Below are 16,196 nucleotides of genomic sequence, written 5' to 3' on the forward strand. Positions count from 1 at the left end.
TAATAAGTTATACAACATAAATTATAATATACTATATTAAACCTTAACTTCTTCAGCTTCATCGCTCACTTGTTTTATTTTGTTATATCTATTCATATTAAAAACTTATTTTTTAACTCAGGTGTATTTAATTTGTTAATATAATACAATAAATAACTTAAGTATTTATAATTTACAAATACTATGTATTTATTATAAATGTTTCTAGAATAGTTTATTGCATAGATTTCACCACTCATCATTGTTAGGTGTGGATATTAAATGGAAATAAATCAATATTAGTTTATTTTTATACAACTTATATTGAATTAGTTACTAAATGTAAATTTACTAACTAAAATATAACAATTTACTATTATATGTGAGCCTAAGTACCCTTTATAGATTATAATTTCGAATTTTTGACGATTTAAAATAAATATTATATTGTATAATTTAAAATGAATATTATATAGCTGTATAGGTAAGGATGTAGGGATAGTTAACTACTATTAACCAATTTTAAATTTACAAAATGTTTAAACAAAATACGATTTAGTTATACTTATATTCTACATTATATTAAAAACTATAGTTATGTCTATAAACATGCTTATATAAGTTTATAACTAAAATGATGTTATGCGATAATTTTTAATTTAAAAAAATATAAATACACTTAATATTAAATGTACATCAATGTTGTATTTATTTAAAACAGCGTGGTATAATACATTATTAATAACATTTAAATGAATATATGTATACAATTATAAGGGATGAAGATTAAATTAAAATTAGTAAAATTCAGATATGAAAATATTTAAATTCTGAATACTGAAGAAAATCTTACTGATTCACTAAACTAGGATAATAGATCAAATGGCGTAAGTACCTTTACCCGAAAGTAAGAAAATATTTTATTAATAAAGAATAAATAACAGTAAACATCTCCAAAACATCAAAACTACACCTTGATAAGTACATAATAAACATAAAAGTAAATTTCATTCAAGTCATAAAAATGCAAATTTATACAAAAGCGTCTTTTTTTTCATTGTCTTATTATCTTAACAAAAAAAAAACCGAAAACTTAATATAAATATTTTAAGAGGTTATTTTTTACACAAACCAATGAGTATTGAAAAAAAAATGTATGTTAAGGTTCGATAAACCTTAAAAAATGTTAGTTAAAAAGACAATTATTTGAATATGAACCTCAAAAAGTCAAATCTAAGATACAGAATGCTATAGTCATCAAATAAGTAGGTACTTTGTATGATACTATGATAGCAATATTATAGTGAGTTGAATCAATATATATTTATGTGTGCCAACATAAAATTGTATTGAAATTAATATCTTTTACTAAACTACTTTTTTTTTCAGATATGGAATCCAAAAGTGCTGCAGAGAAATGCCATTACTAAGTACTCAAAAACTAATCCAAAAAATTATTCAATTAGATCATTAAAATAATACCATCGACAAGTGATAAACATTCGAGCAAGATTCTGTACATTATTACACTTAGATAAGTAGGTTTTGAGTTTTTGACTGTGTGTTTATAGATATGAATTACTCGTAAAATATAACTTATTAAACATTTTTTTTTTCTTTATAGATGGGCATTTCCACATAAAAAGGTTCATCACCCCTATTTTACATAGCTATCCAAAAAATAACTGAATCTGATGAATTTAATTTTGTAGCAAATGAACGTTCATAAAAATAACTTAAATCAACTTTGATGATGGCTTAATATTTGAATATGAAACTACCTTTACAAAACTAATTATAAGGTTTTTTCTTTCTTTATAAAAGAGCTTAATATAGGTAATTTAAAAGATTTGATGTACGAAAATCAATTGATTAAATATTGAAAAAATATATTTAGGTAATTTTATATTTATGTTGATGTTTGATAGAACTATTAAAAAAGGAAATTTAAAAAAAATTAATCGAACACAACACGAACCTCAAAAGATTTAATTTAAGAATTATAGTGCTTGTCTTCAAATAAGTAGGTACCTAGTATAATACCAATATTAAAGTGAGTTATAACAATATATATTTTATATGTGCAAGAAAAAATGTGTATTGAAATGAATATCTTTTACTAAAATACTTCTTTTTTTCAGATATGGAGTCCAAAAGTTTCTGCGGATAAATGCCATTACTTAGTACTCAAAAACTAATCTTAAAATAACTCGATTCCGTCATAAAAATAATACCATTAACAAGTTATAAACATTTGAGCACGATTCTATACATTATTATATATAAGTATGTATTGTTTGCGTAATTATAATTATATGAAGTAAAATGTGTTTTAATAATTCCTTCGTTTTTCTTTACATAACAAAATATTTAAATAGAATATAAAATTATAAAGTAACGAAAATTATTTTATGCAACTACTAAAATAGCTGGATATAATAATTATAAAATAACTAATAAATATGATCTTAATTAAATGTATATAGGTACCTTCACGACAAATGGAAATAACAGTATGTATAAAATAACCAACATAGGCATTAATTATCAAATTAAAATGTATTATTATTTTTCTCTTTTATACGTCCAAGTTATAGATGGTTATAGATGGTTATAGATGGTTATATATATACATATATAATGTAAACCTTTTTAAACTTATTTCAATGTCCAAAAAATATTAAAAACAATCAAACAGACAAAATATTTCTTAAAATGATAACACTTTTATTGATATTTACACTAAAACAATGTCCGGTGGAAGTTATTTGTGAGTTTACATTCCGTGCCTCGTTACTGGAGGCAATCGTACGCGTCCAGATTGCTAATAGAGAAACAATCATTAAATATCATGTAATGATAAAGCGTGAATATCAAATAAACGGTCGCTAAAAAAGCTAAATTATGTAATATTGTGGTTCTAAAATACTACTTAAAATAATTTTTATCCACCGACGGTTTAGCAAAGCACCCATAAGAATACCACGACATAATTCTCCGGAGGAAGAAGTAAATGGCTGGCAGTAGAGTTAACAATTAAAAAATTTAATTTATCAGCATTACTGCAATATCACTTAGTATGAACTAGACAAAGTGAAAATTGTTATAATGATTGAACTTTTTGTTTTAAATCATCATTCAAGATCAATATTAAGATACCTGCAGATGCTGAAAGATGATATATGTTTGGGACAATTATTTCTATTTCAATTTAATTTTTATGATAGTATCAATGACTATGGTGTATCAAACCAACGAATTATAATTGTTTGTACATCTGATATTTTTAATCTATACAATGACTTTAACCCAATAAAAAAGAATCTAATAATTACTTATGTGCGTTTACTAAAAAATAAAAATAAAAAAATAATTTAAACCCGAAATATATTTTAACTGATTTTGAAAACGCCTCTACTAATGCTTTTAAAGAAGTATTTCAACAAATCGAAAACCTTAGTTGCTTGTTTTATCTCAGTCAGTGTATTTGGCAGAAACTGCATGTTATAAATTAAATGCAGGAAAAATATATCAATGACCAAATTTTTCCAATAAAATTCACTTACTACCAGTACTTAAGTTTTTCCCAATATATGACGTTGAAAAAGCGAGGAAATTTTAGACAGTGAATACTATAAGGAACATGAGCATTTTCTTCAACCAATAAAGTAGACTATTTTGAAGATACGTGGATTTACCAAGAGATTGACTAATTCAGATACAGAGAAGAAGAAATCCAATATTTTAAATTCAGACATGGAATTGTCATGCAGCAACAAAACATGGATTACCCAAAACAATTAGCTCTATTGAAGGTAATCAAAATTTAGTTAATAACTTGCAATCATGTATATTAAATGTGTATTATATTACATACTTGATTGTTTTAGGCTAAAATATGGAATAAAGAGGCTTCAATTGTTTATTAAGGTCGTATAATCCAACAATTTGAAAGTTCATAAAAGCCCTTTAAAATCAACAGACGTTTATTAGTGGCATACGTTCGTCCAATAACAAAAATATATAATGATTCTGCAGATAAATAATTAAAAAATATGTTGACGATTATTATAAGACCCTAACCCTTCAATATTTAAAAGGTATCTCTTATAATTGTTATTACAAATATGATAAATTGTATAAATTGTATTATAATATTATGCTTTTGCTAATATTTTCATTCGCACATTTGCGTTTGCTCTTTTTCTTTTGATCTTCTGTCGTAGACCCACCAAACATAATTACCCGGATGAAATCGTAAAGAATTAATAATGGAGTATAACAACTAAAAACACTAATTTGACACTAGTTATCAATGTTATTTTTGTATGAATTAAAAAAACTGTCATTGTTAATTAATGTTAAATTATTATTATAAATCATCATTCAAGATCAATAGACAATGATGCTGGAAGATAATAAATGGTTAAAACTTTTAGTTTATATTTTATAATATAATAATATTCTATACAATTCTTAAATATTTAAAATAAAATACAAATACATGTACTCAACAGCAGGTGTTTTATTCAAATTAAAAATGTCGATAAGGTTTGAAAAAATATATAGGCAAAAAATTGATTTATTAATTAATATAATATAAGTTTATCTTAGCGTTTAAGTATAAAATGTTGTTATTCCATGAAATACTTAGATACTTAATGAATTAACCAATTTAAATTTCAAATTAATAATCCATATAATTTAACTAGATATCTTATAAATTTCCAATTATTATGTATATTTTACTATTATATTTTATCACGACTCTACTTTTACATGCTATTTAAATTGTTTAACCATCGTATAATAATAAAAGGTATTCTAGGTCTCTAATATAGCCAATTAATAAATTAACTTAATATTTGGAATATTTTAAATTGTTATAAAAATTTAAAATTTTTAGTTGATTGATAAATATAATGGTTTTACAATGATTTGTATTTTATTTCTATTTTTGTATCTGTCGTCACTTTTTGAGACAGTAAAAATACTTTGACTATAAAGTTTAAAGTAGTTAATGGTAATGCATTGGATCTATTTATAGTACCTATTTTTCGGAACAAAGGCGGCTCCGAAGACTTAGTTGGAAGGGGGCCTTAGTATTAATTTTTCTTATTATTCATGGTATTTCCGTAATCCATATAAAAATATGTGCCACGCAATTAATCTTTTAAACATAATAAAATAATATCATATATTTTATATTAATTTTTATTTTAGTTTATTTATAGGTTCTTCATAATAATATACATAATATCGATAGCAGGTACCATCCTATGCCTCTAGCTTCATACTTGTACGTGTATATGATAATCTATATATATATTTTTTTGCTTATAATTGTTTTTTAACAATATATGTACAATTTTTAGAAATACGGGCCTCAGGGTGCGGCCCCTGCCACCATGGAGCCAACCCTATTTCGGAGCCGAAATAACAATAACGCCACTGCCAAGTAAGACATTTTTTAATTCGATTTATTGACAGTTGAAAAAGTAATAAATAATTATTATTCAATATTGTGTTCAGTGTTAATTTTGTTTACTTTAAATATCATTTTTCAAATTTATTATAAAAATAATTATGAACTAGTAAATTATAAATATATAGTGATACATATATATATATATATATATATATATATATATATATACATATATATATAGTGATACATCGATCCTAGTTAATAAGTATGATTACTCATTGTATCTATTTGTATAAAATAATAAGTAACTAAAATATCTAAAATAATTTGTAAATTTGTAATTTATGTTACGTTTATTTATAATGAATATCGAATTTTACCAGGAACCTTAGTCTTAAAAATAAACCACAATCAAAAATATGCATAGACCATAAGAGTCCAATGATTAATTTTCTATTAGGCAATAAAAACAAATTAAAAATACATATTTTAGGGAGACACATAACTTTTTGATTCTAAACGGATATACTTGTTTCAATTTGTATACCTTTTCAGTGAACAATATTTCATGGAAATAACTATGTAAAGACAATCAAATGTAAAGTAAGATGACTGGATTGAGGAATTCTTTAAAAATAAAAAATTCTTTCTTTAAAATGTCCAATAGGTTTATATAACAATAATTAGAAACTCTAGGTTAACATCATTATTTGTATTATTTTAGTATGAATTAGACAAAATAATACTGATTTATTGTATTTAATCGTCATTCAAGATTAATAAACAATGAGATGCCTGCAGAAACTGGAAGATAATATATGGTCAAGGTCATTTATTTCTATTTTTTTTTAACTTTATATAATATTATACCATATTAGTTAAAAGAATAGAAATATCTGATCTCGACTGTTCTTTACTCGGATTTAAAACGCCGGAAAAAGCGCTGTATACTAATATTACTAATTGAGTCCCAATATAAACCTTAAACGGGGAAAATATAATATAGGTACTAATCGAGTCCGAGGATTATTTTGAGTAAAATATAAAACCAACCATAATTTACGTTTGTCGGAGACAAATGCGTAATATCGTTGATATAATTTTATCCAATGTTTATCACACAAATTTTTACCAATATAAAAATGAAGTTTTATCATTACCTAATACCTATAATCATTTAATTATACACAAGTAACATTTAAATTATTTATATTATAGCCGTACAGTATTATATAATAAAATATTAGAAAATAATAATAAATTTAAGTGTAAAAACGGGAAGGAAGATGTTTTATTTTAAAGTTTTACTGGTCTCAGCTAGTATTAAAACACGGACTCAATTCACCCTAAAAGGTTTTATTGGAACTCAGTTCGTATACAGCCGAAAAAAAGTTGGAAAAAATATTTGATTGTTAATATATAAGTCAAATTCCTGCTAGGATTTATAATTTAAATTTTTGTATAATAAATATTATATTATATTTTATGATTATATTATATTACTGTATTTTTTTTTCATTAAAAAAACAATAATGGTACTGGTCTAGCAGTTGACTCGGGAGTATTATAAGAAAGTATACCCCCTGACACGCGGGTTTAGTTGACGCCCACAACTTACATCTCTCGTGTCTCGTGTTTTCTATGTTATAATCAATAATCAATCATTTATAATCAAAAAAACGTACGAAAATGATTTATACATTATACATTTATGATTATGCATAAAAATTCAAGTGATCAAAATAAAAATAGATAAATAATATAATAATATATTATGAATAATTAATAAATCGTAAAAAAACTATACATCATTCATATATAAATAAATAAATGCAGAAAATAATAAAAAAATATGCAGGTGGCCAAGACTCAGTTATGTCATTCAGAATTTCTTTAAATGGATCGCAGTCATTTAATTTACTTCGCCAAATAAGTATCTAAAAAATTTGTCTTAGTCCCTCTTCGTTTCTTGTAGCCCCATTTAGGACTTACCAGCATCCTCTCAACATTCTGCGTATGAGCTCCTATTATAGGATCCACAAAGTTATATTTCTGGTTTACTGTTGAGTCTTGAGTGTGTATAAAAGACGGTTTGTTTAAAAGTATTATGGGCTAACAGATGAATCAGATATAATGGTCGATTCAACTCGTATACGTTCACAAATTATTGACAACAACGTATTTTCCTACCGATCGAGTACACATACAACGAAAAACATCCGTACATTTTTTATCTGCAGTATATATATATATATATTTTATAACATCGAAAACGCGAGATTTAATAAGTTGTGGGCGTCAACTAAACCTGTGTGACAGGGGGAATACTTTCTTGGCTTTACTATCTATAAACAATAATGCAAAATGTATTGAAAGTGAAGTTTGATTTTTTTTTTATAATATAAAGATTTATTTTGTTTTTATTGATTTTTTAGAAACTTTTCCTAATCATTCTGTTTTAACATTTTTTTTAGTCTTTAATTATATTATTTTTACCACAGTTACAATTATGTCTATAATACCTACTTTATTATGTAAAAAGAAAGTTTTTTTTTTATTAAATATTTTTGCTCAAATTTAAGTTTTTTTAAGTGATTTATTTAATTGCTTATTTTAAAGAGTTTAAGTGCTTTAAGTCCCGAACCCTGTTTACAACATTTACCAATTTTTAGGTAAATTATGTCATTAACTACGTTTACATCATTCACTGTAACATCAAATAATCAAAATGGTCCAACATTTTGGAAATATCTTAATTTAACCACATTAATTGCTATAATGAAAAAAAAAAAATATTTTTCTGCTGTAACATAAAAAATATTTACAGAATTATTCTCTACTTTTTTTTATTTCCAGTATTTAAAATTTACGAGGAACCTTGTATTACTTTTTAAAATCTTAGGTATGCTATAAAAATGTTAGAATTTTTTAACTAAAATTTTCGCGATTTTGATAAATGTTGTCAGAATTTTTTTCCTATTATTGTCTATAGTAGAGTATACAATTAAATCGTAAAAGTATAGTATAAATTGTTATTACCTATGTAATTTGTACCTATACCTAATATAGACTTGATTAGACATAATTTAACATAATGTTTTTATTACTATTTATCCAGTATAAGCCGACACGCCGTTAATGTCTTATTGTCTTAAATGTTCTTCTCTAATAGATATACTTCTTTAATGTTTTCAGGTTTCCAGTAAAAATGAATGTACCTATTCATAGATAGAAGGTATCTAAAATTAATTTATATATCTATTAATGTTTTTAAGCGTTTTTTTGGAACGACCGTTTTTAATAGCATTATAATATGTATTGGTATTAAATTTTATTATTTAAAAATGTATCGGCTACATCTCTATAATACGGTATTATTAATTACTATTAATACCTTGTTATTATAGTAGCTGGTGTCAACCTATATCGGCTATATCCGTATTATTTACCGTATACCAACACCATAGGCGTGCGCACGGGTGTTGCAGTGTATGCTATAGCAACACTTGCGGGCTACAAATAGCAAAATAAATAGTTACAGTTTTCACTCACAGTTTTTATTTTTTCTAACTACACTACACTTGAGAACCGTTGAAAACTGAAGATGATATTAACGCGCTCTGTGACGCAGTAACGACTAACGGTGGCTCGGTCTTATCACAGTGCGCAAATCGTGTTATCATCGCATTACTGTTTTTGAATAACCTTACGTTTCCGTTAAATAGTCGCTCTATCATTATCAATTATTATCGTTTATCACGAGAGCTTACTAAAAAAAAAAAAACCAACGAGCTCGACCGACTATATTGTAGACCGTAGTAACTATATTATAGTATTACGATTTACGGTTCGCCGGGAGGCCCGGCAATGGGTAGATTATTTTGCGTTCTTAGAATGTTTTTATTGCTCTTCGCGTCGTCGTTCCCCGATAATGACGATTGTTTCGAGTCCACCGAACGTACGCGTCAATTAAAACGACCAATAATTACACCGACGTGCAATTACGCGTCGACTGCAGCTACAACAGTGCTATGGAATAATAATATCCCCTTTATCTAATAATAATAACATATTATTATTGAATTATTATGTATTTGTGATAAAAATCTAGCCGCAGCTGATTTTTCAATAAATTTTTAGTACGCCAAATTGTTGATAATAAATAATAATATTTGTTCCTTGAGTGTTTAAGTAGTGCTATTTTGTGTCCTAAGTCCTAACTAATCTAGTACCTACCTACCTACCTACCGAGGGAAGGCGTTGCGAAACGATGGTGAAAACTCAAAATACTAAGTTGAACTTCCGTCATTGAACAGTCCAATTGAATCAGAAACCACGCTTCGAATGACACAACAGCCCGACAGGTGTCGGCTGGACGACAAAAACACAAGTAAGGTCGCTTCATTGAACACTAAGATCTACCACAATTATTAACATAATGTGTCGCGAATACTATCTTTAGATTTATTGATGTTCAATGATCAACGTATATAGTATGGACGATGAAACGGATCTCGGAAAATCGCTGGCTTCAAACCAAGATTGTTCACCAAATAGCTCATCTAGTTTGTCCAAATCGGAGATGATGTCCGGGAATCAAATGCTTGATAACTGGTGTAAGTTCTATTTGTAGATTTCCCAACAAAAAATGACTATTTTCTACCGTGTTTAACAGTCAATATTTCTTAAATTAAATTTCCTTAAACTAATGAAATATTTTTAAATCCCACTTTGATTGTGTATAAATTTTTAGTGGGTCTAAGTGTACATTGCACAACCTCTATTGAAGATTTGTGTGATGGAGATTTGGAACAACCAGACACGGACCAATCACCATCAACTTCTGGACTGACATACGATTTATCAACATTTCCAAAAACAACATCAGCAATGACTATGTTTTATCCACATTTAAATGGTTATGACATTCACCCATTGCTTTTGAATCAAAAACGACGGAATCAAATGGAATCGTCATTCTTAGATCCATTAAATTTACCGCCACATCCTCTTATGCCAGATGTTCCGCGTCAAATGATTCATAAAAATAAGGCTAGTATTTATTTTTAAATTTTGATGAATATGAATAAATACAACATTGTATTATTATTAATTATAAGTTACCTATGTAATTTTTAAATAAGTTAATCAACTTAATATTTATTTCATTATAAAATATATTTCTAATTTTCTACATATGGTATTGATACATTTTCTAACTGAATTTTACGAACAACTTTTACGTCATCTATGCCAAATTTACTCCAATTTGGTGATGGTTGGCGCAAGATCAGTTTTATTTTATACAAATCTGACCAATCTATTTCACTTTCAGAAGATTGAATACATACATAGTCTTGTGATTGGAATTCTGTATGAGTATTATCCATTATTTTCTAAAATTTGAAAAATTAAATAGAATTTTTATGTTTTCTACAAAATATAAAATATGTGTACAACCTTTTGTCTTATAGCTATGTACCATTTTTTTAATTTTTTCGGATCAGTATTTGATATTTTCATAACCAAAATTGAAATTATGTATGTATAGTAATTTTTAAAATATATTTCACCAACATCTTGTGGGGTAGAACCAAAGTCTAATATCATCGCAGCACATTTAGGGTTGTAATCTGGATTTTTCTGGTCATTAATGTTTAAATAAATTGGTAATACATTAGCTCCAAATTTAATAGAATTATGACTATACTCTGCAGATGGACTCTGTGTACAAAAATTGGAATTAAATTCATAAATATAATCTTCCATGTTTTTAAATGTTTGGTTCTATTACCACTAGACTGTTGTTTATATATTATGCATAGCAATAAGTATTAAATAATAATATTTTTTATAAATAATTTGTACCAGCATCAAAATATATTAATAAACATTTTTATATTTATTAGGCTCGTCCAAAAGTATCTCATAGGCGATCCGATTTTGCAAATATCCAGTCATCAAATTTTGAACAACCTTTAATTGTCGATACAGAAAAATATCATCGTAAGTCGTTTTATTGTCTGGCATGTAGTAAAACGTTTAAATTCCAAACATCACTGTTGCGACACAATAACAAGGTGCACATTAGCAAGTACCAATGTCAATCATGTCATCGTGTTTTTTCAAGGCAGGCATATCTTGATGTGCACACATCTAAACAGGGAAGTTCATGTTACCTGGGTAATGGGTATGCCATTGCAAAGTCAAAAAAATAATTGTTTTCTTTGTGGAAGATATAGTTGTTTAACCAAAAATAATATAATACTTATAGAGTAGAATAAGTTCAAATCTTCACTTGTGAAGTGTGTCTCAGAGATAAATGAAAAATTTGTTATGAGTTCACTGTTTATTGTTTGCTATATTTATTGTTTATAGATTAAATTTATTTAAAAATTAATAAATAATCATGAAACATTTATTCTAGTCAGAGAACAGCCCGTTCTAGTCTGTTCAGTAGTTCATTCATATTGGCATTAAAACATTTATTATTATTTATCATAACTCTGGAAATAATTGTATATCAAGATTTATAACATAATAAATAACGAATGCTTCAGTAATTTAACATATTTATATATAAATATCAATTGATAAATGTATAATTCATTATTAAATTATGCTCTGTACGGAATGTTTCAAAATGTGCTGTATTGCAATATTTGTAAGATTCATATTATATTATAGGGAAGTTTAGACTGACTATTTTTGAATTAACAAAACAAAAATTTTCCATATGTGTAGTGTGCTCATATATTTATTTATTGTTATACACTACATACTTCTCTATTTTACTTTTATATGTATAAAAATTGGTAATGAACCAAAATTGATAAATCATTCATTCCTTGATACCAAAATAAGCAATTATTGATACCAAAAAACATTTATAGACGAGCTTATTATAATTTCCTAAAAAATTTAATATTTTTACACTGTCAAAATAAAAAAACTTATTTTTCTACTTTTTAATTATTTTAATTATTACATATTGTTAATTAATCATTAAGTGTTAATACTAATCATAACCTGTGATTTAAAAAGAAATTTTTGTTATACACAACTGTTGAAAATTTGTCATTTATATAACTCATTAATAGCTATTATTGAATTCTAAAAAAAAGACATCATCAATTATATTTTTATATACATATTATATAATAATAATTTACTACCCAAAATAAATTTTTATGTTTCCTAAAATGTAAACTATTAAATTATGTTCAAAACTATTTTTTAGTTTATTTAGGAATAAATGAAAATAAAATATTTGATTGTTTTATTTTGTTAATGACTTGGGAAAATTTTAAAATTGATTTTTTTTTCATAAGTTACTTTGAACATAATATTAAGTTATATAATATTGTATAACTATTATTGTTTTATTATTATGTTATTAAATATTTAAATGTATGTAATACTGTATTTTTATTATTACCTACTGAATTCTAAACATATTTAAATTTGATATTTATATTTTTTTTTTTGCCTATTACCCCATTTCATTCTAGTTTATTTCTTTTTTCTATATATTATGTATAATACTGTATAACTTTCAATTATGTTCATTTCTTAATGCAATAGGTAACCATATTTTATTCTCTAAAAATAGTATGTTATACTGTATGTGTAATCATGCTACACTTCTAATTGAATTATTCTAAAAACAATTAACAACGCTAGGTAGTCAACTGTTAAATATTTTGGAAATTATTATTCCTTTTTGGCTAATAGTTTCATTTTTAAAATAAATTCATTGTTTTGCAATTGTTCTACAATTAGTTGCAAACTGTTAATCATATTTTAATTTATAAAAAAAAAAATAGATCACATACTGTAAACCAGAAGTTCCCAAATTTTTCATGATACTGCCCATGATATAATACTTGACCCTGTGAGTTTTTTTTTTTTTTTATCAACTAGTAAATCTACTCCATGCATACGTGATATGTCTTATGGCTATTTACTAATTTACCAATATTGGTTTTTATCTACATATATGATTTATTAGATTTTAGGTATTTTTTTGTCACGTGTAAAAAATAAATCGTCGAACAGAAATAAAAAAATGACGTTTGTTCATCCTGGGCGCAAGCTCGGGGTACCTATTTATTCTCGATGGCCGCTGCACATTAACGTTTGCAGCTTCGAGAGCATGATATCTTCATTATTTCAAGAGATATCGCAATTCGTAAAACCTTACGCCGGACACCCTTTATATGGACATAAAATAAAGTCGGTCCTTTCTATTAAAGATGTCAGTATATTACTGACCTTAAATTTACTGAACCTATTTCATAAGGTATGCTCCATTGCTTACATCAGTTATATCTTATATCTATGGGGTTTGTTAGACGGCAGTGTTGAGACTTGAACAATATTATTTGCTTGAAAACCCTGCAGTATTGCTCACTCGTTCATTGAATTAAACGTTTCGTTTGATAACTTAAGGACTCGAACTTGGTTTGCACTCTCTTAAGTACGTCCAGACGTAAATTCAATGAAAAATGTTTTATTCGTAAATTATTAAACAGTAAAAAAAGTCGTTGTGAAATATTTGAAAAAGTGGCATTTTTCTGATTTAATATTTGTTCTACGGCCGGTATCTTTCCGTTCGTAAATAAAGGAAAATGCAACAGGCAACAGCCTTGCTTTTAACTTTTATTTTGATGACGAATTTAAACTTCGCTGTTTGTGTCTAGGTTTTGAATAAATAGGTAACTGCAATGTAAGACTTAATTTTAATATTCTATAATAAATGTTCTTTTCTGTTGTAAATGTTGTATTATTTTATGTAATCTCTGCCCAAATGGCCGCTGATTAATTAACTATAAATAAATAATTAAAATTCTATTGTCAACCCTCGCAGTGACGTATATAAAAATTAATTTCAGGGGGGGGTCAAAAAAGAATTTCCATTCTTAAATTCCAATTAATTATAAAATCAAAATCAATGCCCGTACCAACCATACATTTCGGGCGAGGTTTGAACCCCTATTCTCCCCTATATACGCCACTGCTCCCTCGTCGTCGATAGTTAATTCAAAAACAACAAAAACATCGAGGAAGATATCGGCACGCTTTAATAGTATTTCCAGTTGCGTAAAAATATTTATTTTTTGCATAAATAAACAGTCGAATGTGAAAGCTGTTAGGATAATATACTAATAATATGGCATGTTAAGTGGACGTCACCGTGTTTACTCTGCACGCTGATTTCACGTAATTCACCAAAAAATTATTTAGAAGAAAATACATATTCGTTGAGCTTCCTCTCACCAGTTGGCTTAAGGACAATGGACTTTAAAATAAAATCTCCGTTGTTATCGGGATCCGGTAATACACTTTTTCTACGGTCACTGCGTGTCCGAATCCTTCATAAGTTGACAGCGGCGGAAATGCTTCAGGAGAGAATGGTATCAAAATATGAATCCGGAGTTTTCAGCACTGACTTGCACATGACTTAATGTAGCTGGATGTCTGGTTAACTGTAACAGCGGTTATCGGTGGATAAAATGTTAGTGGACCCGAAGTCTTGGCATCTAGCCAACTCCAACGCCCGGTACAAAAGATCCAAGCCCTAAGGCAGTGATGCTTAAATTGTTCTTCATTATACATCTCCTGCACACACAAACATACAAAAACACGTGTAGTAAAAATAATATCGATTTCTCGTAAATATCATAAAGACATTTAATAAAAATATATTACTTTCTAGAATTTCATTCCAAGTCTTAAGTGATCCATACTTGTGGGACGGTGTTAGATGAGGGAGGCAAAGCGGGGCATTTTACCAAGGCCTCGTGCCTTTAATTACACCTATGACCTATGTCACCAGTATAAGTTATAGCTATAGGTGACTATGATGGTTATTGGTTAGGTAAATAAGTTTTTCCCAGGGATTCGTAAAAGGTAGCGCCGGCCCGGTGTGAATCGTTATGAATTTATGATATTTTAGTTGTACGTTTTTCTTATTTTACCTAAGCTAGGAGTTCTGCGTCAAAAGTGTATTTTCTAATGAAGAAAAAACTAATAAAATAGTTAAAAATATTAATCTGTACGACTGTGCCTAATCTATATTTTAACTAGCAATTAAATTCTTTTTACTCAATTTGATGATTAATGAAAGATTATCCATCTCCAATCCTGTTAGCCAATTACGCAGGACCACAGATGCGGCGAATGATTGCATTAGTAAACGCGGCTGTTATGGCGCCAGTCGTAGAAGTTAAGGTCCAACTTTTTTTAAAACGGGACTTTTCGTCCGCAATTCATTGGTTTTATCTATATATGATTTATTAGGTAGTAGGTACCTACTTTTTTGTCACGTGTAAAAAATAAATATTATACACACACTTGTCGCACCTATATACTACATATTATCAGCAACCATTTATATTATGAATATAATATAAGCTGTAACAAGACTATTTAAAAAGACGCCATACCCGCATGTGTTGTCTTACTAACGTACCTACATCATAACAAATTTTCGTTCAGCAGAGTACATTTTGTGATGTTAGCTTTAATATTAGAGAAAATTTACCTATTATCAAATTTAAAGGTAGGAATATTATCTAGACAATAACACAATGACATGATTTTAATGATATTATTATTTTAAAATGAGTTATAGCTACCTATGTAAAATATTACAACTTTAAAATGATAATAATATCAATAAAATCGTATGTCATTGTCTAGATAATATTCTTACCTTTAAATTGTATAATAGGTAAATTTAGTATTTACTCTTATATTAAAGCTAACATCACAAAATGTATTCTGC

The 16,196-nt window shown here is 26.9% G+C and overlaps 2 protein-coding genes and 2 long non-coding RNA genes across 4 annotated transcripts in view; 1 reads left to right on the top strand and 3 right to left on the bottom strand.

The window, feature by feature from the left end:
* The window catches only part of LOC132931961 (uncharacterized), a 34,092-nt gene extending 24,956 nt beyond the window's left edge, over window positions 1–9,136 (bottom strand). Inside the window, exons 1-2 of the long non-coding RNA XR_009662796.1 lie at window positions 8,802–9,136; window positions 8,515–8,625 (exon numbers count right to left, since the gene is read on the bottom strand). This is a non-coding gene — a long non-coding RNA (uncharacterized LOC132931961). The remainder of the gene's footprint in view (window positions 1–8,514; window positions 8,626–8,801) is intronic.
* A 71-nt stretch (window positions 9,137–9,207) lies between these two features.
* Window positions 9,208–12,825, top strand: LOC132931959 (uncharacterized). The gene is made up of 4 exons (XM_060998083.1): window positions 9,208–9,797; window positions 9,870–10,023; window positions 10,161–10,459; window positions 11,317–12,825. Exons 2-4 carry the CDS (start codon window positions 9,885–9,887, stop codon window positions 11,623–11,625), a joined length of 747 nt encoding a protein of 248 aa, XP_060854066.1. The 5' UTR covers window positions 9,208–9,797; window positions 9,870–9,884; the 3' UTR covers window positions 11,626–12,825.
* LOC132931960 (nicolin-1-like) lies at window positions 10,479–11,176 on the bottom strand. The gene is made up of 2 exons (XM_060998084.1): window positions 10,868–11,176; window positions 10,479–10,803 (listed from the first exon to the last, which is right to left on the bottom strand). The coding sequence occupies exons 1-2, from the start codon at window positions 11,174–11,176 to the stop codon at window positions 10,591–10,593; spliced, it is 522 nt and encodes a 173-aa protein (XP_060854067.1). The 3' UTR covers window positions 10,479–10,590.
* A 1,642-nt stretch (window positions 12,826–14,467) lies between the features above and the next one.
* Window positions 14,468–15,948, bottom strand: LOC132932107 (uncharacterized). Its single transcript, XR_009662815.1, has 2 exons — window positions 15,119–15,948; window positions 14,468–15,028 (listed from the first exon to the last, which is right to left on the bottom strand). It is a non-coding gene; the product is annotated as an uncharacterized LOC132932107 (long non-coding RNA).
* Between the last annotated feature and the right edge of the window lie 248 nt (window positions 15,949–16,196).

This window comes from Rhopalosiphum padi, chromosome 1 (assembly GCF_020882245.1).
Source record: "Rhopalosiphum padi isolate XX-2018 chromosome 1, ASM2088224v1, whole genome shotgun sequence".
Classification (NCBI taxonomy): domain Eukaryota; kingdom Metazoa; phylum Arthropoda; class Insecta; order Hemiptera; family Aphididae; genus Rhopalosiphum; species Rhopalosiphum padi.